Source organism: Nicotiana tabacum, chromosome 7, assembly GCF_000715075.1.
Source record: "Nicotiana tabacum cultivar K326 chromosome 7, ASM71507v2, whole genome shotgun sequence".
Classification (NCBI taxonomy): domain Eukaryota; kingdom Viridiplantae; phylum Streptophyta; class Magnoliopsida; order Solanales; family Solanaceae; genus Nicotiana; species Nicotiana tabacum.
In genome coordinates this window covers 103112130-103136790 of record NC_134086.1, presented here as the reverse complement: position 1 = coordinate 103136790, position 24661 = coordinate 103112130, and the positions used below count along the sequence as shown (strand labels likewise).

Here is a 24661-nt window from a genome sequence, read left to right as displayed (position 1 = left end):
CCGCATCACCTATTGTTGATACCCAATTTTTCCCTATATATTTTAAACATGCATAGATACCTTCAAAATAGCATATAGATGCATATATAAGCATGCACAAGGGTTTTACAATTTTTTCCATAATTTTAGGAATTTAAATTGATTTATTTCCTTCCCTTTTAATCACAAAATCCCCAATAAATATTTCTCAAATTATTGTTATAATTATTTAGTCATTTAATTCCTATATTTATACCAAAATATGCTTAATATATTTTTATATATTTTTATAATTGCATTTGGTATTTTTAAAGCTAAACTGCATATAATTGCAATATTAGCCCATTTAATGTATAATTACATTTTGTACACGTAAAATTGGTCCCTATATTTTTAAAATGATAAATATATATTTTAAATCATTTTGGTATGTAAAATTGTTTTTCATAAATTGTTTATTATTTATTATAAATTAATATAGGGAAAATTGGCTATTTAAATTATATCCAAATTTGCATTTCAATTACAGCCTAAATTGAACCCAACCCCAGCCTAATTTCCTATTAAAATACCCGACACAAACCCTGAACCCATCTACCCGATCCAATATAAATCAAATCCTGACCCCCTAACCCTAGCCTCATTTCCAAAAGCCCGCTGCCTCTGCATCCTCTCATCTCCTCTCTTCTCTCAACCTAACCCTAACCCCCTTTCAACCACCTCCCTTCTCTGGTCTTCTCCAGTGACCACCCTTCGACCCCTAAGCCTCCAATGGCTCCTCTATTTCCATGCTCATCTTCTCTGAGGCCTTCAAGGACCCTGGGTCACGCCGACTTGAATCTAGGGTTTGCTGTTTAGGCTATTGTTGGTTACTCCGGTGTGATTTCGAGCAAGATCACACTCTATTTGTTACGATCTTTGAGTTTCTAAATAGGTTCTTTCAGCTCTGCTTGAGTTTCTTCTGAAACCCTAATTTTTATTTACATCTCCTAGATCTATGCTATTTTTTAATGATTCGAGTCTGTTCCTTTTATGTTTTACACTGTTCTTGAACCTCTTTTGCAAAAATCATCGATTTCAAGTTGTTTTCACTTTCTTCTAAAGTTAGGATTTTTTCAGAACTTCTTCTACACTTTGTTTAAACCAATTTTTATGTTTAAACTTTTATCCTTTGCATATCTCAACTGATTCTATGTTTTTACTGCTTTTTCAACTCTCCTATGTTAAAATCCCTAATATTTCTAGATTTTCTTTGTTTGGTTATGTGTGTTAGCATGGCTACTCGATTCTTGTTAAGTTTCTGTGTTTACATTGCTTCTAACATGTTCTTACTGAGTTCTTAGCCTAACTTATACCACCGCTATGTCATTATGTTTATCTTGATTGTTCAAGACTTGCCTCTTTATATCGATATTGTTGACCCCGCCTGTTTGCTACGTCTAGTTGTGCTTACTCTATTTATATGTTGAGTATGGAATCACAACTTCCCCTTGATTGATTTTAATTTCCTTATTTTATGGTTTGATTGAAAGATATTCTTTTAAACCTTGAATTTCTACCTCCTATGTTTATATTAACTAATTCTCTTACCTTATTTGCTATGGTACTTTATTCTTACTGAACTATTTCCTTAATAGAAGCTTTCTGAACTTAGCCCTAATTATCTACCCTATACTTCCCGAATTTGAATCTTTTTTTATTAGTTGTATACTGATTTCTTTCTTTATTTATCACTTGTTCTTACCATTTGAGTTAATTCCCTTAACTTAAGGGAAGTATTTACCTTGATTTCCTGACTAAATGATTCTGAGTTCCTTAATTACTAATGGACTTTGATTTTTACCTTATTTGCTACCTGCTTTCAAACTATAAATGCCTTAGTCTTTCATTAACACAGGACACGAACACTCTTAGTTCAAAAAGGCTATTTCTCACACTTAAAACTTTCTGCTCTTTTTTGTGCTACTTGCTACTGCTCTAAGTTTACCGGCTGCAAGCCAAGGCTAACCATTATGTTCTCTTGTTCTTTTACTTTGCTTACTGTCCTACTGGTATGTTCTAGTTTCAATTCAAAGTCCCAACAACAATATGGTTCTCTTATTGTTTTAGTTCATCTTGTTTCTAGTTTGCTTCTATTTATGTTCTCCCTTTCCTTAAGATCAGTATATTACCCCCCCCCCTCTATTTGTTTCTAAGCAGTTTTCTTTTACTTGTTATATGCTTACCATCATATGCTCCATGAATCTCCAAATCCCTATTACCCCTGTATGTGAGTTTGTTTTTTATGTCTGGTTCTGTGACTATGCTTGGTCAGCTATTTTTGAGCATGTCCATACTAATTCCTAGACCTTTGCTTGATTATATGTTTACAATTAGTGTTCTATGTATCCCAAACCCCTTGACCCCTGTTTGTGACTACTGAACTTGCCTTGGTGCTGTGACTACTGGCTATGTATGAACTTGTCCTAAGGTATTGTGTTTGGACTCCTGTTCATTTCTTCAATCCTTTTTCAAATAGTTTCTGTTGCTTTACTAAATTACTTTCAAACAAACTTCCCTTTTGATACAGTTTTTCACTAAAACCTTCAACTTGTTTCAATCACTTTCACTTTACTCCTAAGTCAATAAGTTCTGCCCCTCCAGTATGTGTACTGCCTTGGGATCCTCTTGAGAACCCTTTGAACTCTGGCATACTAAGGCTGGCCTTTCCATACTGCACTTATTCAATTTTGGTTACCAAGTCTAGGTGTAAGCACTGCCCGGGATCCTTGAGATCCTTAGGGAACTTTGATGCACCTAGACTATGATTTTGTCTATGGAATTGAGGCATTTGAGGCCATTGGAGTCTTTGGAAATCTGGGCCTAATCGAAGGCTCCCTATAGAATAGCTTTTTATTTTCTTATTTACTCATGTAATTCATTCATTGGTCTGTAATAACTTGTAAACAAATATTGGGGTATTTAGTGAAAGGGATAGGTAGATACATGTTTATGGGGTAATACGGGTAGAAATCATGATCATAGGACTTTACGTTTTAATTCGATCGCCTTACCAAGTAGAAATCATGTTCATAAGACTTTACATCTTGTCATGTTTATCATACCATGCTAGAAACCATGCCTATAGGTTTCAAATAATTCCGTAATAGAAATCATGCCTTCAATGTCTTAAAATCAGCTTAACTAATAGATGTTATGCCTATAGGACTTAACCCAAATTCCGTTATAACAAGTGTTATGTATATTTCCATGCCTGCAAGTCCTTAAAATCAGTATTACACTTAGCTATCATGCCTATAGGGAACCATACTCGAAATTCTGCTTGTCAATCTAAACTAGTCTGAATAATTCAACTTAGTCCACTCTTAGTTCACTTCTGAATTAGCTTAATTAAGTAGCTCATATTTCCTAAAACAAGTTCTTTTAAACTGCCTCAATCTATCATTGGACAACATGCCTATAAGTATTAAAGAAGTCAGTTTTAAAACCCGTTTTGTTTCACTATATAAATGTAGTCATCAGTACTCCTTGTATAGGCAAACCTGTAGGGCGTTTTTTCAAACTACATCTCTGAAACTGTTTCTATTGCTTAATGTTTTCTGATCCTAACAGGCCTTTTCAAAATCAATAGGCAACTGCTAGGGTCACTACTCCTGAGTTTATAAAGAGTAAATTGCTTGTCTTCTGCATATTCATCTAGACATCCTGCCTTAAAATATTGTCTAAAAAAAGCCTTTAATTGTCTTGAGTCGTGCTGTTTATGTGCCTTGTTTGAGGAGGAAACTTTGAGCCTCTAATTGCTCCCTTTATGTGTTAAAGTCCTAATTGTTTTGCATGTTGTCTTAGAATTTTCACCTTTAAAACTTTAGGGTTCTGTTTAGAACCATCTATAAGTAGAGGTCCTAAATCTCTCTAGGACCATTAAGATGGGACGAGTAACAACACGCAATAGAGATCGTTGACCAAACACTCGCTTTGCATGACCACTAAGGGGATGGGAAGGTTAGATGTGGGATATGATGACTACGCGCTAATGTCACGTGTAGCCCCTTATCGAGGAGTGTTTACCGGACATTATGTGGGGTGATCCTATATGCTAACCAACCTAGGACCCCTTCTTTACCCAAAATTCCTTTTACTATTTTAAACCTTTGTTTACAACTTTGTTCAAAAATCTTTATTCTATTACTTGAGTTATCCAACGTGCTTTACTCACAACCTATTTGATTCAACTGTTTATTTAATGGACAAATTTGTGAGTATAAGTTCGGCCGAGACCCACCATTGTGGACCAAGAGGGGTGCCTAACACCTTCCCCTTGAGGTTATTTCGAGCCCTTACCCTAAAATCTCTGGTAATGCAAACCAATCCCAAGAGTTAATCACTCTAGGTGCCCTAACGCACCATAACATGTTAGGTGACGACTCTTCAAATACCCATTTCCCAAAAAATGAGTTATCACACCCCATGGAATGTCGAAATCCGGACCTCTCTCCCTGCGAGGAGGGAAAAAAGGGGGCGCGACACCGATAACCCACTAGTAAAAGATAACTCGCTACAAAACAACATAGGGATCACTCAAACCTCAAGAAACTCCGCAGGAGATAACCCACATGCTTCGCCTCAAACTAACATTTCTTTATACCCTTCCACAGTCATAACTATTACCCAATCACTTAATCTTCCTGAGTTTGAACTCACATCAATGAAAATCTACTTCACTTATCAACTAAACAACATGAATAAATCCTTCAACACACCCACAACCCGAGACTATATGTCAAATCACAACAAAAATCAAGTACCAAATTTACATCTCAATCAAACTCTTTTCATCACATTCGAACAATCTGAAAACTTTTCGCAATCATATCATACCCATTATATAGCCATCCAACCGCTCATCGAGCCACAAATTGCACTCATAGGGACACTACCGTACATATAAGACCAAAAGCACATGCTCACATAATCAAAATCTCCATGCTCAATCTACAACCAAAACCCGGCCTCAAGTCCTCCAGACTGGCCCACTATCAGCATATTGAAATCACATCTTGCACCTCATCCATGGAATCACAAGCCATCGATGCACAACTGATACCGAGCGCTCACATGCGCATATGAATATATGGAAAGAATTCAAGGAGTTACGTTTCAAGCAGAATCAATGTCGCACGATAAGGAAATAAAGATGGGAAGTATACCCTAAATGTCCTGTAGCCTCTCGAAGATAGGTATGGACGTCATCATACCGATCCGCAAGACTCTACCAGACACTTGCTCATGACTTGTAGAACCTATGAACCTAGGGATCTGATACTAATCTGTCACGACCCAAAATCTACTAGTCGTGATGGCACCTAACCTAACCCACTTGGTAAGCCAACTAATAACTATCCATTTTCAATAATATTAATAAGACAATTAAACAAAGGAATTATCTGAATCTTATACACTTCCCAATGACTGGTAGTACAAATCATGAGCTTCTAAGAAAAGAATTTACAAGCTGGTATGAATAAATACATCGCCTGTTTGAAAGTACATAAACAAAGTTTATAAATCTAAGGCTACCATGACCAAGAGGCAGCTACAGCAGGAACACAGGTACATCTTCAATGTTAGCCCCGCCATGCACAACAACATCGCCATCTGAAATCTGCACGCAATGTGCAGGAAGTGTAGTATGAGTATAACTGACCTCATGTACTTAATAAGTAACAAACATAACCTTAAGTTGAAAGTAGTGAAGAGCTGGAACATAGGTCGGAGTCCAATACCAATAACCAATAACAATTCATAATAATGTAAAGCAAGTAAACAAAGAGGTAGTTTAGAGATAAAATGCCCAACCTTTTCATAGTTTTCCAAAAATAGTTCTACCTTTTGAATATATCAGCGAAAACCCAAATTCTTTACCGAAATCGTCAAAATATGAGTAAGCTTGAAAACTGTAATTTTTCCCAAAATTCCTTTCCACAATAAATAGATGTTTCATTTTTCTTTCCAGATAGCAAGTGTGAATTACCTCTCTATGCTCACATATCAATGTGTGTAAAAAGTCATGAATGACGTGATACCGTACAACACAAGAAAAATGCATCTCTATGCATGCATGTCATATGCATACCAAAATGCGACTCAGTGATAGAACCATATGCATACTCTCAGAGTATCAGTCACTCAGTACTCACAATCACTCAGTCCTTACAGCCACTCAGTCCTCACAGTCACTCAATCCTCTCAATCATTCGGCGCTCGCACTCAATATGTACCTACGCTCACTGAGGGTGTGTACAGACTCCGGAGGGGCTCCTTTAGCCCAAGTGATATAACAAGCCATTCATGGCATTAATCAATAAAACATGTTGCAGCGTGCAGCCTGATCCCATAATCATCCTTACAATCAAGCCCTCAGCCTCACTCAATCATCAATCTCTCTAGTCTCTCGGGCTCGAAAATAATATCATAAAGAAATCAGCCCAAAAATAATGATATGATGCATCAATAAATGACAAGTGAGACTGAGATATGATATGAATGCATGAATATGAATGAGTACGAAATAACAATGAAATCAGTGAGATGATAGCAAGAAACTACCATTGTGGGTCCAAATAATATCGGCATATAGCTTAAATGTGATATCTAGCATGAGTGACAGCTCAATTACTTTATCCCATGGTGAAATAGATATCAACAAAATAGTACTACTATACAGTGCCATGGAAACAACAAAATCACAATTTATATGAAGCATGCCCACACGCCCGTCACCTAGCATGTGCATCACCTCAACACTAGTCACATAACACGTAATTCGTGGTTTTATACCCTCAACACTAAGTTTAGAAGCGTTTCTTATCTTGAACAAGCTAATTCCAATACCGAGCAATTCAAGCGATGCTCCAAAAATACCATCACCCGCGCAGCGACCTCCGAACGGCTTAAAACTAGCCAAAAGCAACTCAAATACATCAGATAAAGTCCAAGGAAACAATTACAAATAATAAGGATTAAATCCTAAATCAAATCACAAATCCGGCCAAAAATCACACCCGGGACCGCACCTCAGATTCCAACAAAACTCAAAAAATCTGACAACCCAATCAATTACAAGTCCAACCATACTAGTTTCACTCAATTCCGACTCCAAATCGACATTCAAATCCCAAAAATACTCTTTTTGAAATTTCTACAATTTTTCCCAAATTTCAATCTCAAAGTAATAGTTGGATGATGAAATCAATGATATATTCATGTATATTAACCAAATCCGAGTTAGAATTACTTACCCCGATGAATTTCTTGAAAAATCAACGAAAAATCACCACAAACCGAGCTCCCAAAGTCCAAAATGTGAAATAATACCCTAAACCACATTTATATAGTACACCCTCTGATATCCCAATGTGGTCTGCAAAATTCTAAGTGCGGCCACACATCCTAGCTCCTACGATCGCACAAAAATTGTGTAGCCGCACCTTTTGGTGACTGCACTGCCAGGCCTTAGTATTTTGGCTATAACTTTCTCTATAGATGTCTAAATAATGACTTCTTTACCTTTCGAAAAACTATACTTGAAGGGCTAAAACTTTTGTTTTTGAATCATCTCAAAATTCCTTGTAGATCTAAAGATATAAGCTTCCGTAGTGGGACCAGTGAATCTGCTGGACACCCTGATGTGCAGCCGCACATAAAATTGTGCGATCCACACTCCTCCTCTGAGGTCCGCATATTTCTATTGCGGTCCGAACTTTTATGTGCGATCCACACCTCTTCTTCGCCTCAGCATTCTAAAACGTGCGGTCCGCACTTCAAAAAGTACCATAACAATATGCCTGGACTCGCTCAAACCTCACCTCCGAACACACTCGAGGCCCCTGGGACCTCAACCAAAGGTACCATCAAGTCCTAAAACACCATACAAACTTAGTCGAGCCCTCAAATCACATCAAACACAACAAAAGCATGATCACATACCAATTCAAGCTTAATGAACTTGAAACCTCAAACTTCTACAACCGATGCTGAAACCTACCAAATCACGTTCGATTGACCCCAAATTTTTGCACACAAGTCATAAATTGTATAATGGAGCTATTCAATTTTCCATAATTGGATTTCGATCCCCATATCAAAAAGTCAACTCCTGGTCAAACTTCCAAAACTTAAATTTCTGTTTTATCCCTTTCAAGCCTAATTAAACTACATACTTTTAAATAATTTTCCGAACATGCTCCTGAGTCCAAAATCACCATACAGAGCTATTGGAATCATCAAAATTCTATTTTGGGGTCGTTTACACATAAGCCAACATCTTATCAACCTTTAAACTTAAGCTTTTAAACTTTGAATTTCATTCTTCCAAACTGACTCCAAAATACCTGAAAACCAAAACCGACGATTCTCATAAGTTATAATACATCATATGGCGCTACTCATGCTCGAAAATTACTGAGCAAAGTGCAATTACTCAGAACGACGGGTTACAGATAGATTTCGTTAAATATTTAAATTTTTAATTTTTATTTTAAGAACAAAGTTATATGCATGACTTAAGACAAAGATAATTAGATTGTAAATCCTTTAATAGTAAAATTTATTTAGAGATATATGTGAACTTTCAAATTACTTCATTTAATTGAATTTAAAAGAACTTATTTAGGGATATATGTGAATTCTCAAATTAATAAGAACTCATATTATTCAAATTTACTATATCGTCACTATAGTTTATTGTGTGACTTAATTCTATAAATTAATTTGAATGGTCAATTAATATAACATGTAACTTATCTGTTCTTTGTATAGATGGAATATCATAGTTGGATGTATAATAGGAATCATCATAATCGTCGATTTTTAAGGGATGAATTTATAGAAGGGGTTGAGGAATTTATTAGACATGCCATTTCACTTAAACTGTTTCGGATTGGAGGGATGATTAGGTGTCCTCGTACGAAGTGCAAGTGTTTGAATTTTTTTGGATTTGGAGGATGTTACGACTCATTTTTTAGAAAGGGATTTATGGATAATTATTTTATATGGACTAGTCATGGAGAGGTTGATGGTAGTGATGGTATATTTCATAACGTAGTTGTTGGTGAAAGTAGTAGGTCGGTGGAGAATATTGTTCAACATCCTAGATACCATGAAATGGTTGTGGATGCTTTTGGGATGCACTTAGAGTTTGAACCCCATGAAAGTGTTGAACAAACTCCTAACGAAGAGGCAAAATATTTTTATGAATAGTTAGAGGCAACTAGTTGTCTACTAAGTGAAGGGAGTATGCACTCTAAGTTGTCTGTTGTGGTTAAATTATTAAGTATCAAATCAGATATCAATATTTCTCAAACGGGAATGGATTCTTTCATTGGCCTTATGAGTGAACTAGTTGACCCAACTTTCAACATTCCTGAGGATTTCTATAAGGCTAAAATATTGGTTTCTAAGTTAGAACTCTCGTCTATGAGAATCGATTAGTATGAAGATGGTTGCATGTTATTACAAGGGAGATGCAGATTTAGAAAGTTGTAAATTTGTGAAAAATTTCATTTTAAGCGGGTTTCCAGTGGGAAGAAGGTTGTTGTGAAGTCGATGAATTATTTACCTCTTATTCCTAGATTAAAGAGGTTGTACACATCGATGAGTTCCACTCCTCATATGAGATGGCACTATGAAAATAGAAGGTCGTCTGGTTTATGTGTCATCCTTCATATGGGGAAGCTTAGAAGCATTTTTATATGACGTATCCATATTATGACAGTGAAATGAAGAATGTTCTGTTGGGTTTGCATGCAGATGGTTTCACGCTATTTTTTGCTTCTGCAACACCATATTCATGCTGGCCAGTCTTTATTACGTCGTATAATCTTCCTACTGAAATGTGCAAGACTAGTTTATATATTTTTTAAAATTATGTTATTCCTGGTCCCTACACTCCAAAGAGTTTGATTGATGTATATTTGCAACCACTGATTGATGAGCAAAAATAGTTGTGTAGTTGAGATATATGACATATCAACTAAGCAAAATTTCAACTTGCGTGCTAATTTAATATGGACCATTAATGATTTTTCTGTGTATGGAATATTATTTGGGTAGATGACTGCTGGAAATTTAGCATGTCCTTATTTCATGGAAAATGGTAAAGCATTCACTTTAAGACATGGCCGAAAGCAGTCATGGTTCGATTGTCATCGTCAGTTCTTGCGAGTTGATCATGAGTTCAGAAGGATAAAGAATGCATCCAAAAAGAATACAGTTGAACATGATTTTCCATCTCCAATTTTGTCTGGTGAGAAAATTTGGGAGAGAGTTTAGAACTTCACTAAAGTTACCGAGGCCCCACCTTCTAGATTTCCTGGATATGGTATTGCTCATAACTGGACAAAATAGAGCATATTTTGGGAGTTACCATATTGGAATGATAATCTTCTTAGACACAATCTTGATGGCATTCATATTAAGAAGAACTATTTTGACAATTTGTTCAACACAATGATGGATGATAAGAATAAGACAAAAGATAACACTGAAGGCTAGACTGGACTTACAAGATTACAGGTGACCTGAATTACATTTGCAGTTTGCGAACAATGGTAAGGTGTTCAAGGTCAGCTACACATTCACTTTGGAATAAAGCCGATAGATTTGTGAGTGGGTTACAAACCTAAAGAAGCTTGAGGGCTATGCTTTGAACCTAGAAAAATGTGACGATATGGTTGAAGGAAAGCTGACTCATATGAAAAGGCATGACTGCCATATCTTCATGGAAACTTCAGTCCCTATTGCAATTTGTGGTTTGCTTGAGAATATATGGAAACCCATCATAAAGATAAGTTTGTTCTTCAAAGACTTATATTCTACCACATTAAGGGAAGAAAACATATTTCAAATGAATCGGAACATTCCTATAATCATTAATAAGCTAGAAAGGATTTTTCCATGTGGTTTCATTAATGTGATGGAACACCTTCCAATTCACCTTGTACACGAGGCGCAACTTGGAGGGCTGGTTCAATGCAGGTGGATGTATTCATTCGAGAGGTAATGATCAAACCTTGATTTATTCTTGTAATTTTCTTTAGCATTATCGTCTAATATGACAATGTGCAGGACTATTAGCAAGTGTAAATGATTTGTTAAACAGAGGAATATGATTGAAGGATCCATATGCGAAACCTATCTTGCAAAGAAAATTGCTCATTTTTATTCTTACTACTTTGACAGTCATGTGTCATGTGCTAGAAATAGTCCTAATCGGAAAAATATCGTGATTGAGAATGATCCATTATATCCATCAATGTCCATATTCAATCAATCAGGCCGAGGTTCTAAAGATCGATCAAAAAAGGGCCTAATTAGTATGGAGTACAAATCAGCTTCAAATCATGTGTTGCTAAATTGCTCACTTGTGATTTATTTAACACTACATGTAGGTCAATAATCCAAATAACAGTGTTAATCAATTTTTGAAAGATATATCTTGGGGACCTACACCTACAGTTGCAACTATGTTTATGTATTTTGTGAATGATTATAAATTTCACACCGAGGAATGTTCCAAGTATAAAAAAAAAAAGCAATAACATTAGGGTGTGTGTCAAAGGTGGTAAAGGCAACCATGATGGGGAAAATAATTATTATGATATGATCAAAGAGATTCTAAAATTATCATATTCAGGTTGGCCAAATAAGAAGATTATATTTTTCCGATGTAAGTGGTTTGACCCAATATCTATAAGAGGTACAAATATACACTCGCAGTACAACATAATTTAGGTTAATAAAAAGAGGCAATATGATCGCTATGATCCTTTTATAATTGCAGAAAAAATTAGGTAAGTCTATTATGCTCCATATCCGTTGCGGAGGGATATGACTGATTCGTTGATTAAAACTAAGCCTGTTGGTAGGGTGGAAGTTGAGAATGTGCTAGATGTTACTTACCAAAACGATACCTCAAGTGTTAACCAAATGGTGGATGATCAGTTAGAAAATGACTTGGAGCATCCTCAACGAATATTAGAAGAAGTTGAAATAGAGGAAATAACAATCATAGAAAATGAGGACGGAGAATCACCTGATGAAAATGAAATAAGTGAAGAGGAAGAATTTTTGGACGAGGAAGGACACTTCGAAGACAAATAGCATGTTAGATTTTTCAAGTGCTCTCAACTTATATAGATTTATATTCTCAATTCTAATATTTTCTTTAATTTATGCAGATGACCTTTAGGGGTCGAGGTAGGTCTAGGAAAGATAAGAGGCCTATTGATCATGAGGATAATGCTACACCCATGCTTCCTTCCTCTCCACACTTGTATCCCTCTGCTGCTGATGGTCGGCATTAATCTTCTAGGCACACATCTTTTCTACCACATCCATCTACTCATCAGACTACCTACCATTCGCCCTCCCAGCAGTATCCTTACCATTCTCTACCACAGGGCTATACCCCGCTTCCTCCACATGATCTTGCATATAGTTATATGGGTACACCAAATCAGTATTCAGAGGGCCATGTGGTGATACACCAGTCATTTTCTCTATTTGCTTCACCACCATCTGGATCACATCCATCTAGATTACAGCTGCCCGGATCGCAACAGTGGTTTGGATCGCAACAGGGTTCTAGATCGTATCCATCTTCATTAGCGACCTTGTCTCCCTCTACACGGAGTTCGTCTCCTAGCATTTCTAGACTTTACCTTCGGGATAGTATATTGAGCTAGATGCCTCCCCTTCTACGTATGCTTCAGATACATCGAAGGATGATGATCCAGAGGAAGTGCGGTATGACCGTTATCATAGGATGATCATCAGGCCTACAGGCAATGGGTAAGATTTATTTACTATTTCTTTATTTTTGCTAAATTATAATAGCTAGTCTTGTTTAATTAATGTAATTGCTATGTTGCAGGTTCATACCTACTCATCAGACTATAAAGATAATCACTGAAGCTCTTGGCCGGTTGTATGATGCACCCTATATGACTTGGAGTGATTTTCCACCGGAGCTCGTGGAGCAAATTTTAAACCAATTTAAGGTATTAGTACCATTCTTATCTATTAAAGTATTATATTAATAATATTTTCATCTAACATTACACACTTCATTTGCAGACTAAGTGTGCCTTGGAGGATCAAGACAACTATGCCATTCTTGCAAATTTTGAGTTCAAATGCCGTAAGAGACTATCTGACTCCTTCTGTTTTGCTCGGAAGAAGAGGAAGAAGCCTTCATGGGTTCTACCGCATTTATGGGAGGATCTGCTGAGGTAGTGGACCACTGAAAAATTCGAGAGAGGAGTGAACAAGGAAAGAAGGCTCGAGCATTTGAGAAACGTGGCTTTATGTGGGTGCAAGGAGCATGAGGACTGCGAGGAGACTACTGGTAATTCCTTAAAATAGTTAAATATATTTTTATCGAACTATATTTATATATTTTAATTTAGTTAACATATTTTATTATATTTGTAGGAAAACAATATGAGATGAAGATGACTCACAATGAGTTCTTCACGAAGACTCACATCCGAAAGAAAAAGGCACTGATAGATCCAAATAGATAGGTCGAGGATCAGACGGAGACTACATATGTAAGTTTCATAACTACTATAACTTGAAATTAATGTTTATAATATTATATAATTCATAATATTCTATCTTCTAAATAAAGGGTCGTTACAAGACTATTGTGGAGGAGTACAGTCAGAGCTTTCCACCGAATGAGCAACGTGAGCAACATTCCATTTCAGAAGAAAAATCACAGAAGATATGGTTGGATGTTGTCGGTGGTCCTAAAAAGGGATAAAATACGGCCTTCTAGAGAGATCATTTCGGCGCTACAAGGCTGGATTGCAAGGTATAAGGACTTCCTCCTGGGGCGAGGCATTTGATAGGTCGATTCTCTCGGCTGTGGAGAAGAAGATCTCAAAGCTGTCAGCAGAGCTTCAAGAGGCAAAGGCTAGAAAAGAAAAGAGAGATAAACAATTAGATAGCCTTCAAGGTCAGCTAGAAAAGAGGGACCAACAATTTAATATCCTTCAAGGTTAGCTAGCCAGTCTTCTTGCTAGTGGTGCTTTCCCCATCCTCCGGTCTCGTGAGTCTTCCCCAGATGCTAATCCTTCTCGTCGTGATCCTTCGAACCATGGCGATGATGAAGCTTCTAGTAGTTAAGGTGGAGATGATGCAGTATAAAACACTCCTTGAATGGCGTGTATTGCTAAACAAAGTCTTGAACTTTTAAATATTTAGTTGGAATAGTTTTGAATAATAATTGTATTGTTGATATTATTTTGTTATTGAACATTTGTATTGTTGTTGTTGTGGTTGTCATTATTGTTGTGGTTGTTATTAGCGTTGTTGTTATGGTAGGCATTGGTTAATTGTTGTTGTTGTTGGTTAATTGATTATTGTTGGTTAATTGTGGTTGAATGGCAGCAAGGTAATGCTACCGTTATATGATGGTTATTGGTTATAACTAGCAGATGGTGTAGCTTAAAAGCAGCCATATTCTGCCAGGTTTTTCCTGAGAAAACTGACCGACTTCCGACCGATTTTGATCGGTTATTTCAATGTGCAATCTGCAGAAAATTGAAACTACTGACCAAAAATAACCTATTTATTTATTTATTTTTTAATGATTCCGACCAATTTCGGTCTGGTCAAACTTTAGTTGAATTAACCGATCGGCTTCGGTCGAAAATTGCGACCGTCTTCGGTTGCCACACGTTAGCGACCACTGTTTTTTCAACGAATTAAAATCGGTCGGTTTTCCTATATTTCCGATCGATTCCGGTCAATTTTCTTGGATATTTTTTGACAGTTTTCTAGTGGTGAGTTTCGATACTAATTAAATCCAGAGCCAAACCACTAGTTATCTTAGAAAATTAAGAAATAAAATTCTATCAAAGAAGTGAAGGACCTAGTTGTAGAGCAATGATCAGTGTTAGGACAAACAACCCAAACACATTTATATATGCAGCAAGAAGAAAAAAGTAGAACTCAGCTTCAAAACGTATACTCCAAAGTCGAGCAGCAACCAAAAAAGACAAAGGAAAGAAAAAGGCAAAAAAGCAGCCAAGTATGTGGAAATGGTAGCTTGGTAAACCGGTCACAGTCAGCCTCTTAGCATACTAGGTTTTCCTTAAAGTTAAATAAGAAGAAACAAATAGTAAATGAAAAGAAGAGAAAAAGAAGAAAAAAAATATTCATCTGTACTGTCATGATACTATTTCGTTAAATACTATGCTGATAATTAAGATGCATTATACTATATTATCTTTCACGCAAAATTGAGACAAGGCGGCTCCCACCTCTCTCTAAACAATCAGCCATGGCTTCTTTCCATCATCGAAATCTCATATTTGAAACTCTTGATAGTTCCACCGACAAAAGTTGTAGCAGCTATTACTGCAACTCAAAGGAGTATTATTCTGCAGGTTGTCCACTGTCATGTTTTGCTATTTGCCCCAGCATTTGTCTGCTTTCAGAAATCCAGCCGCCGACACCACCACCAAGTTTCTCCACCGAAGTTCCTCCACAAAAGCCAACCATTTCCATCTTCTTGATCATTTTAGTTTCAGTCGTAGCTACCGCTATCATCATATTTTGTGGCTTCGTCGTTTACAGATTCGGTAACTTAAGAACTCCTTCACAACCGCAGCAGCTAACAGTAGTAATAGCAGAAGAAGAAGAGGCCAGTGATATTAGAACAGTGGGTCTTCAGCCATCAGTTGTTAGTGCTATCACGATTTGCAAGTATAAAAGAGGTGAAGGACTAATTGAAGGAACAGAGTGCTCTGTTTGCTTGACTGAGTTTCAAGACGATGAAAGTCTTAGGATTTTGCCTAAGTGCAGCCATACTTTTCACATACTTTGTATTGACACTTGGCTTAGATCACACACCAATTGCCCCATGTGCCGTACCGGCATTGTCCTTGAACAGGTATTGTTTAACTGTTGGAGTGCCCGACCATCTTATATAAAAGTTTAAGTTAACGAAAATGTATTTTTATTTAATTAATTATGTCATCAACATGCTCTTTACTAACATGCTCTTTACGTGCAGATCTGATTCTATTTTTATGAGCCAAGTATGTGAAAATTTTTTCGTTTTGCTAGTGGATGATATTGAGATCCGATTTCAAAACTTTTATTTGTTATGATATGATACCATGTGGAAGTGTGATCATCTTATTAATTAAAAGTTTAAGCATGCTAGAGAAAGCACTTTTATCTTTTTAATTATGTCCATTGACAAAGCACATGTGTTTGCATGGAAAAACCATATACTTAAGTTGTTTATTTTCTTAATTATATGGTGTTATTTCTATTTGGTTAATGGTTTTAGGAATCTTTATCTACTACTTCAATGAGTCGTGCTTCTGCCTGCAAATTCTTTAGGGAGAACATCCGCTGATGAAAATTTGGGTGAGGAATCAATTGAAGTAAACGAATCAAAGATGGGTTTCGTTCTGTATCAAAAGAGTTTTTGTTTGTGAAGCAAATTAGGGGAAGTCTTTCTTTGAAAGAATAATGCATTAAGAGGCAAAGAGGTCTGTTTCTCGCAGTACAAATGTATAAACATCACTCATCGATTTCAAGTAAACTAGTTTCGGAAACTTATAGATCTCCCCTAACGGAACTAGAGAATTGGTCAAATTGTGACGGTTTTTGACCCCTAAAAAAAATTGTGGCAATATCTAGAAGTGTCATAGTTTATCTTTGCCATGAGCATTATTGTGACTATTTTTTAAAACCTCCACGGCAATCGCCACAAAATAAATTTTGAATTTGTGGGAGTTTTTGAAGATAATTAGAGGGTGTTTGGCTAAGCTTATAAGCTGGTTAAACTGGCTTATAGGCACTTTTTGGCTTATCTACGCGTTTGATAAAATTAAAAGTGCTTATAAGTCAAAAATAAGACAAAAGACATAAGTTGGTCTCCCATAACTTATTAAATTTCAGCTTATAAGCACTTTAGGTTTAACCAAAATATTTACTATTTTATCCCTAAAATACTTTTTTTTTAAATAAAACTCTTCGTATACCCAATTCTTTAGCTGCTTATTATTAATTTCAGCACTTTTATCCAAATACGTAACTGTTTATTTTTTAAATCAGCTTCAGCACTTACAAGTGTTTTTCAGCACGTAATGTTTATCAGCTAAGCCAACCGGACTGCATTTTAGAATCCCACGACCTGAATTATTGATGGTTGAGAATCCTCGCGAAAAAGAATGAATTTCTTGTTTTCACTATGTAAATATCCTCTTAGAAGATGTAGAGTGTATTTAGGATCAAACCACGGTAGATATATGCTTAAAAAAAGACAAGCAAGAGGGGGAGAAAGGAAACACATGTATTACCCCAAAATAAAGCAACCCAATGAATGAATGATGAAGATTTACAAGCGCCCCTTTCTGTTGGCCAACTCTCTCTTCCTTGAGGATATACAAAATTCTAAGCAATTTCTAGCAAGTAATAATACGTAAATCCTACATTCTAAAATGCAAGTAAGAATGCATAAGTCAAATATTCGTTGGGAAATTTTAAGAAAAAGCAATATATAACGTGATATATTGACAGTAGTATCTTGTTCCCAAAATAAAAATAGATTACACGAAACGCATGTTGGCATTTACAAGAAACGCCTACTTTTCCAATAGTATCTTGTGCCCAAAATAAAAATAGATTAATTCAGTTTGCTCCTATATTCCTTTTTTCTTAACATAGTCTGCTACGGAGCATGAAATGTTTAACTGATCAATAGTGATACGAGACTACAGTTTATACAAATATAATATTATTAATTTATGCAGGTATTCTTTACTCATTGTAATAGTAAAAAGTCATAAAATTACTTTCTGTCTTATTAAAGTTAAAAAATTTTGGTGCTAGGTAATTATTATTTATTTCATTCAATTAACTAAACTATGTGTAACTTGCTTAGAAAATTCAAATAGTAGGAAGGTCAAATTTTTAGAGTCAGATAATAATTTTTTGTTTTCCTTTTTTTTTTCATTTTAATGCTTTCTAATTAGTTAAAAAAATTCATGGCGGAATTTTTTAATCACTGTCATTTATTTTTTTCTTCTAATAAGAATTACTGATAGTGAATACTCCCTCCGTTTCATATTAAATGAGGTAGTTTGACTCGGCACGGAGTTTAAGAAAAAAGAAGAAGACTTTTGAAACTTGTAGTCTTAAAAGCTTAAGAGTAAAAGAATTGTGGGGCCATGACATTTGTGTGGCTATAAAAGCTTCTCATTAAGGGTAAATGGGTAAAATAAAAGAATTTAAAATTAATTTTTTTTCAAATTTAGAAATGTATCATTTGTTTTGGAATAGACATACCACAATTAATACGAAACGGAGGAGTATAAGTTAATAACGCTGTACGTAAAATCACGATAATATAATATCCTGAGCAGTTGACTATTTGCCTTGCCATCATGAGGTCTTCATTAAAGCAATAATTGTCCAATTTGCCATGATCCACTTTAGGTTTGGTAGGACAAGCAGGAAAATATAATAGCAACTGTAAATCGCTCCTAACAATCAGCAGCCGCCTAGTATACTAGGCTACCTAATAGTCAAATAAGAACAAACACAGAAATGCAAAAACAGAAGAAAAAAAAGAAGGAAAGACAAAACAAATAGGAACTCATCATGTTACAATTTCGTTAGAAACTAGGCTGCTCCATACAATTTCGTAAGATGCTCTATTTTCTCTTTCACCCAAAATTAAAACAAGGCTGCAGCTAACTATACATTTCTTCACATCTCTTGTTAAACAATTAGCTGCGGCCATGGCTTTCCATCATCGAAAGCTAATCTTTGAATCTCTTGACTTGAATTCCACAGGCAAAACTTGTAGCAGCTATTATTGCAACCCAAAACAGAATCCTTCTGAAATTTGTCCACTTTCATGTCTATACATTTGCTACCCAAATTGTTCTTTTCCTCTGTTTTCAGAAATCCAACCACCACTACCACCTAATTTTTTCACACCAAAAATTCTTCTTCCTCCGTCTCCACATAAAACCACTATTTCCATCTTCTTGATCATTCTCATTTCGTTTTTAGCCACTTCTTTCTTCGTATTTTGTTGCTTTATTGTTTACAGATTCCGCAACTCAAGAATTTTGTCACAAAGGCAGCAGCAGGAGGAAGAAGAAGAGGAGTTTAGTGATATTGTTGATGAAGATTTTCATGGACCAATGGTGGATCATCCTATATGGTATATTAGAACAGTGGGTCTTCAGCCATCAGTTATTAGCGCTATCACGATTTGCAAGTATAAAAGAGGTGAAGGACTAGTTGAAGGAACAGATTGTTCTGTTTGCTTGAGTGAATTTCAAGAAGATGAAACTCTTAGAATTTTGCCCAAGTGTAACCATGCTTTTCATATACCTTGTATTGACACTTGGCTTAGATCTCACACCAATTGTCCTATGTGCCGCGCCGGCATTGTCATCGCCACAACCGCGCCATCACCGTCGTCTGAACAGGTATGCATGAAGTGTATGAATATTCCATCAAACAGCTTAAGTTGTTTGGCATAACATACTATTTATTTATTTAATTATGTCTTTAACACAAACTTTATATATAGCTTGATTTTTTTTACGGGTTAAGTACATGAAAATTATTGTTGATAATGGACGGAAGTAAGACTAAAACTAAAAATCTCAATCTATTCAAATACCATTTTGAAGTGTGTGATCGCTCCTCTATACATTTAACATGTTACAATATATATACTCTTATTTACTTAATTATGTCTATATTCAGAACGTAGGGCTGAGACATGACGAAGAAACTCGTTCAGAGAATGCGGCAGAATTAAGGATTGAGATTGAAAATGAAGATGATTCAGCGGATATAAGTAGTATGGATGTTAGTGGAAATTCCAAGGAAGATGTGGGGAATGGTAATGAAGGAGAGTTAGGTGAATTCTGTGAATCAAGAATACCAGCTTCTTCGGAATCTTTATCTACAGCTTTTATGACACGTATTGCTTATACTGATGCAAATTCTTCAAGAGAACAATCCACTGATCAAAATTCACTTGAGGTAAATGACTCAGAGATGGGTACATCTGTGTCACAGAGTAGTTTTGATGGTAATCAGAGCTCAGCAGAAAAGAGAACTTTTTGTGTGGACAGAGAAATGGAGAAAGAGCAAATGAGATCTCTTTCTTTCAGTACACAGTTAGTGATCAAAAGAAGCCAGAGTGCAGCTCTTCTAAGGTGAAGTTAATTCCATTGTTTTCTTAGAGAATTTTCCAAGTGAAACATATGAAAATTCTAGGTGTCTCAAAAACTCTTATAAAGATGAGAGGTTGCCCTTTCCTTTCCCCCAGACACCCTACTCCCATAGAAAAGCAAAATTAATACTACTACTTCCAAAAGGAAAAACATAAAAGCAAATAAGAAAAAAGAATTTCACCCATTGCTTTAATAATGTCTCGGATACTTTATCAATGTTTGCCGTGTAATAGTATAAGAAGTTTGAGGCTGATGTAAAAGTGGAGATCAGCTAGAGAGAAAAGAATCTCTCTTATATGTATTGTCAATGCCAAAGGCTTTTGGCAAAAGTTATCAATAATATTTCTTTTTTGTTTGTAAAGTATATATAATTGTTTCTTTTCTTTTTTGTTTTTTGTGTCCTGGTTTAAGTTCATAGCCATCTTGCTAGTGTGTTCATGCCTCAAATTTACGACAATTGTCTATAAATTTCGAGGCATGGCTTCCTTTTCAGACACTGAAAAAAATATAGTACTTCTTTCTGAAAATCCTGCATTCTACTTCGCAGTTTCTCTTTCAAATTCGTAAGTGTGATTTTGCTCCGTTCTTTGAGTTCGTTGGTATCCTGCAGTTTTTATTGCCACTGTTGCAGAAAGGTTTATTATGTTTCATCCTGAGAGGATTTAATCCATTATCTTGGCAACTTGTGAGAGGGTTAAAATTCCTTAAGGACGCACAAGGAAATTGTGGACTCGGAGTATTTCCTATCGTTTATAGCTTTTCAGTTTCTTCTAATAGTTTTCTAATTTCTGTTTTAACACAATAGCGACCACAAGCTTAAGGAATTTTAAATTAACGTTTTTGTGTTGAAATCTATATTGAACTGTTACCTATATTTTGTATACTGGTTTGGAGACTAAAGCCTTGGTGCTTTCTACTCCGATATATTTTTTACTCCGGTTTAAAGAACATAAAAACTTTACCGGGGTATTAAATTTGAATACGGTTTGAAGAATATAATAAACTTTACCGTTTATTTTTGAATGTTTGGTTTGGTATTCAGTTTGAAGATATAAAACCTTCACTAATTTGAAAAGTTCTGTTTGTTGCCAACTTTACAGAAAAATGGCAAATGAGGACCAAACTAATGCTAATGGAACGGGTGCTACTGTTACGAGTGTTGCTGCCTCGTCGAGCCGTTAAACTCCTGCTCATGCTATGGCACCAGCAGAAAAACCCGGAAAGTTTTCCGGTATTGACTTCAAACGTTGGCAAATGAAGATGCTCTTCTATCTTACTACATTGAGTTTGCAGCGATTCATCAAGGAGGATCCTCCGGTCGTGGCTGAAGGCACTCCGGATGACAAACGATTTGTTGTAACTGAAGCATGGAAACATTCTGATTTCTTATGCAAAAACTACATTTTGAGTTGTTTGGAAGATAGCTTGTACAATGTCTATAGTGTCATAGAAACTTCAAAAGCGTTATGGAATGTGCTTGAGAAGAAGTACAAGACTGAGGATGCCGGACTTAGCTGCAAGGTTTTTGGATTTCAAGATGGTTGACACTAGGTCGGTCATAACTCAAGTCCAAGAATTACAAGTCATTGTGCATGACCTCCTTGCTGAAGGTATGATCATAAATGAGGCCTTTCAAGTCGCCGCTTTCAGTGAGAAGTTACCTCCGTTGTGGAAGGACTTTAAGAACTATCTAAAACACAAGCGTAAGGAGATGACACTTGAAGATTTGATTGTTCGTTTGAGGATAGAAGAAGACAACAAAAATGCTGAAAAGAAGTCACGTGGGAACTCGACAATAATAAGGGCTAACACTATTGAGGAGGCGCCACAAAATAAGAAGAGAAAGAAGGCTTCTGGACCAAAGAATTACCCAAGCAAGAAAAAGTTCAAGGGTAATTGCCACAACTGTGGAAAGTCTGGGCATAAGGTCGTGGACTGTCGTGCACCAAAGAATGATGTACAAAAGAAGAAGAAGAAGAAGAAGAAGAAGAAGAAGAAGAAGAAGAAGAAGAAGAAGAAGAAGAAGAAGAAGAAGAAGAAGAAGAAGAAGAAGAAGAAGAAGAAGAAGAAGAATCAAGCTAACATGGTTGAAAATGTTGAAGAAATGGAGGACTTGTGTGCCATGATGTCTGAATGCAACTTGATAGGAAATCCTAAAGAATGGTGGATTGATTCTGGAGCCACCCGTCATGTTTGTGCTAACAAGGAGTTATTTTCTTCCTATACCCCCGCAGGACCCGACAAGACAATTTTCATGGGAAATTCATCTACAGCCACAATTTAAGGAATTGGCAAGATTGCGTTGAAGATGATGTCGGGAAAAATGGTGACTCTAAACCAAGTTCTCCATGTTCCAGAAATTCACAAGAATCTTGTGTCTACCTCACTTATTGTCAAGAATGGATTCAAATGTATTTTTATTTCTAATAGTGTAGTACTAAGTAAGAATGATGTGTATGTAGGAAAAGGTTACCTGAATGAGGGCCTTTTTAAGCTAAATGTAATAGCAGTTCCTATCAATAAAGTTAATGTTTCTTCTTGCTTACTTGAGTCTAACACTTTATGGCATGCACGCCTAGGTCACATCAACTTCAAAACATTGCGAAAAATGATAAATTTGGAAGTATTGCCAAAATTCGATTGTATTAATTCCAAATAGCAAATATGTGTGGAATCAAAGTATGTTAAGCATCCTTATAAGTCCGTTGAAAGGAATTCAAGTCCTTTAGACTTAATTCACACAGATATTTGCGACATGAAGTCAACACCATCTCGTGGTGGGAAAAAGTATTTTATTACTTTTATTAACGATAGTACGAGATATTGCTATGTTTATTTACTTAATAGTAAAGATGAAGCAATTGATGCTTTCAAGCAATACAAGAGTGAAGTTGAAACACAACTAAACAAAAAAATAAAAATGATAAGAAGTGATAGGGGTGGCGAATATGAATCTCCTTTTGAAGAAATATGTTTGGAAAATGACATTATTCACCAAATAACTGCCCCTTACTCTCCACAATCTAATGGAATTGCAGAGAGAAAGAATAGAACGTTGAAAGAGATGATGAATGCGTTATTGATAAGTTCTGGTTTACCACAGAACTTGTGGGGGAAAGCTATACTTACAGCTAACCGAATAATTAAACCGTGTACCTCATAGTAAAACACAGTCCATTCCTTATGAAAAATGGAAAGGAAGGAAGCCCAGCTTGAAATACTTCAAAGTGTGGGGGTGTTTAGCTAAGGTACAAGTTCCTAAACCTAAAAGGGTTAAGATAGGTCCAAAAACGGTTGATTGTGTATTTATTGGATATGTAACCAATAGCAAGGCATATCGTTTTATGGTTCATAAATCAGAAAATCCTGAGATCCACGTTAATACAATAATAGAATCAGATAATGCTGAATTCTTTGAAACTATTTATCCATATAAAAAGGAAAGCGAATTGTCCTACCAAAAGTCAAAACGACCTCGGGAGGAAACAACAGATGGTATGCCTAATGAGGAAAATCCGAGAAGAAGTAAACGTCAAAGAACATCTACTTCATTCGGTCCAAATTTTCTGACTTTCCTACTAGAAATGAGCCTCGAACCTTCAAGGAAGCAATGTCTTCCTCAGAAGCACAATATTGGAAAGAGGTTGTCAATAGTGAAATAGAATCTATATTGAGCAACCACACCTGGGAATTGGTTGATCTTCCTCCAGGTAATAAAACTTTGGGTTCTAAATGGATTTTCAAGAAGAAAATGAAAGACGATGGTCTTATTGACAAATACAAGGCAAGACTTGTTGTCAAAGGATTTAGATAGCGAGAAGGTCTTGACTATTTTGACACATACTCGCCGGTAACAAGAATTGCATCCATTCAGATTGCTAATAGCGTTAGCCGCCTTGTATGGTCTTCAAATCCATCAAATGGATGAAAAAACAGCTTTCTTAAATGGTGATCTAGAGGAAGAAATTTACATGAACCGACCTGAAGGGTTTGCGGTTCCAGTAAAAGAAAAGAAGTTGTGTCGACTTGTTAAGTCCCTTTATGGACTAAAACAAGCACCCAAGCAATGGCATGCGAAATTTGACCAAACAATGTTGTTAAATGGCTTTAAGATTAATGAATGTGATAAATGTGTTTACATTAAGAACGTTCCAAATCATATAGTCATTGTTTGCTTATATGTTGATGATATGCTAATAATGAGCAAAGACATTGCCGACATTCAAGCTACTAAGCGTATGCTTGCTAGTAAGTTTGATATGAAAGACTTAGGAGTTGCCGATGTAATTCTAGGAATTAAAATCCAGAGGACTCCTCAGGGTCTGGCTTTGTCTCAATCACATTACATGAAAATGGTACTTGAAAAATTCAACACTTGGAATTTAGAAGTGCAA

The 24661-nt window shown here is 36.0% G+C and overlaps 2 protein-coding genes across 2 annotated transcripts; both read left to right on the top strand.

Annotated features, from left to right (window-relative positions):
- Nucleotides 1-15052: 15052 nt before the first annotated feature.
- On the top strand, nucleotides 15053-16340 carry LOC107770925 (RING-H2 finger protein ATL54-like). Its single transcript, XM_075256780.1, has one exon. The coding sequence runs from the start codon at nucleotides 15329-15331 to the stop codon at nucleotides 15986-15988; it is 660 nt and encodes a 219-aa protein (XP_075112881.1). The 5' UTR covers nucleotides 15053-15328; the 3' UTR covers nucleotides 15989-16340.
- A 2186-nt stretch (nucleotides 16341-18526) lies between these two features.
- Nucleotides 18527-22116, top strand: LOC107770923 (RING-H2 finger protein ATL54). The gene is made up of 3 exons (XM_016590250.2): nucleotides 18527-19508; nucleotides 19792-20249; nucleotides 21368-22116. The coding sequence occupies exons 1-3, from the start codon at nucleotides 18807-18809 to the stop codon at nucleotides 21447-21449; spliced, it is 1242 nt and encodes a 413-aa protein (XP_016445736.2). The 5' UTR covers nucleotides 18527-18806; the 3' UTR covers nucleotides 21450-22116.
- The last annotated feature ends 2545 nt before the right edge of the window (nucleotides 22117-24661 follow it).

Excerpts from the sequence above, each read along its gene's own strand:
- LOC107770925 (XM_075256780.1), top strand. The coding sequence starts at position 15,329 with ATGGCTTCTTTCCATCATCGAAATCTCATATTTGAAACTCTTGATAGT.
- LOC107770923 (XM_016590250.2), top strand. The coding sequence starts at position 18,807 with ATGGCTTTCCATCATCGAAAGCTAATCTTTGAATCTCTTGACTTGAAT. Across the intron at positions 19,509-19,791 it reads CATCACCGTCGTCTGAACAG|AACGTAGGGCTGAGACATGA; the intron begins GTATGCATGAAG and ends GTCTATATTCAG. Across the intron at positions 20,250-21,367 it reads CAGAGTGCAGCTCTTCTAAG|AAAAATGGCAAATGAGGACC; the intron begins GTGAAGTTAATT and ends CCAACTTTACAG.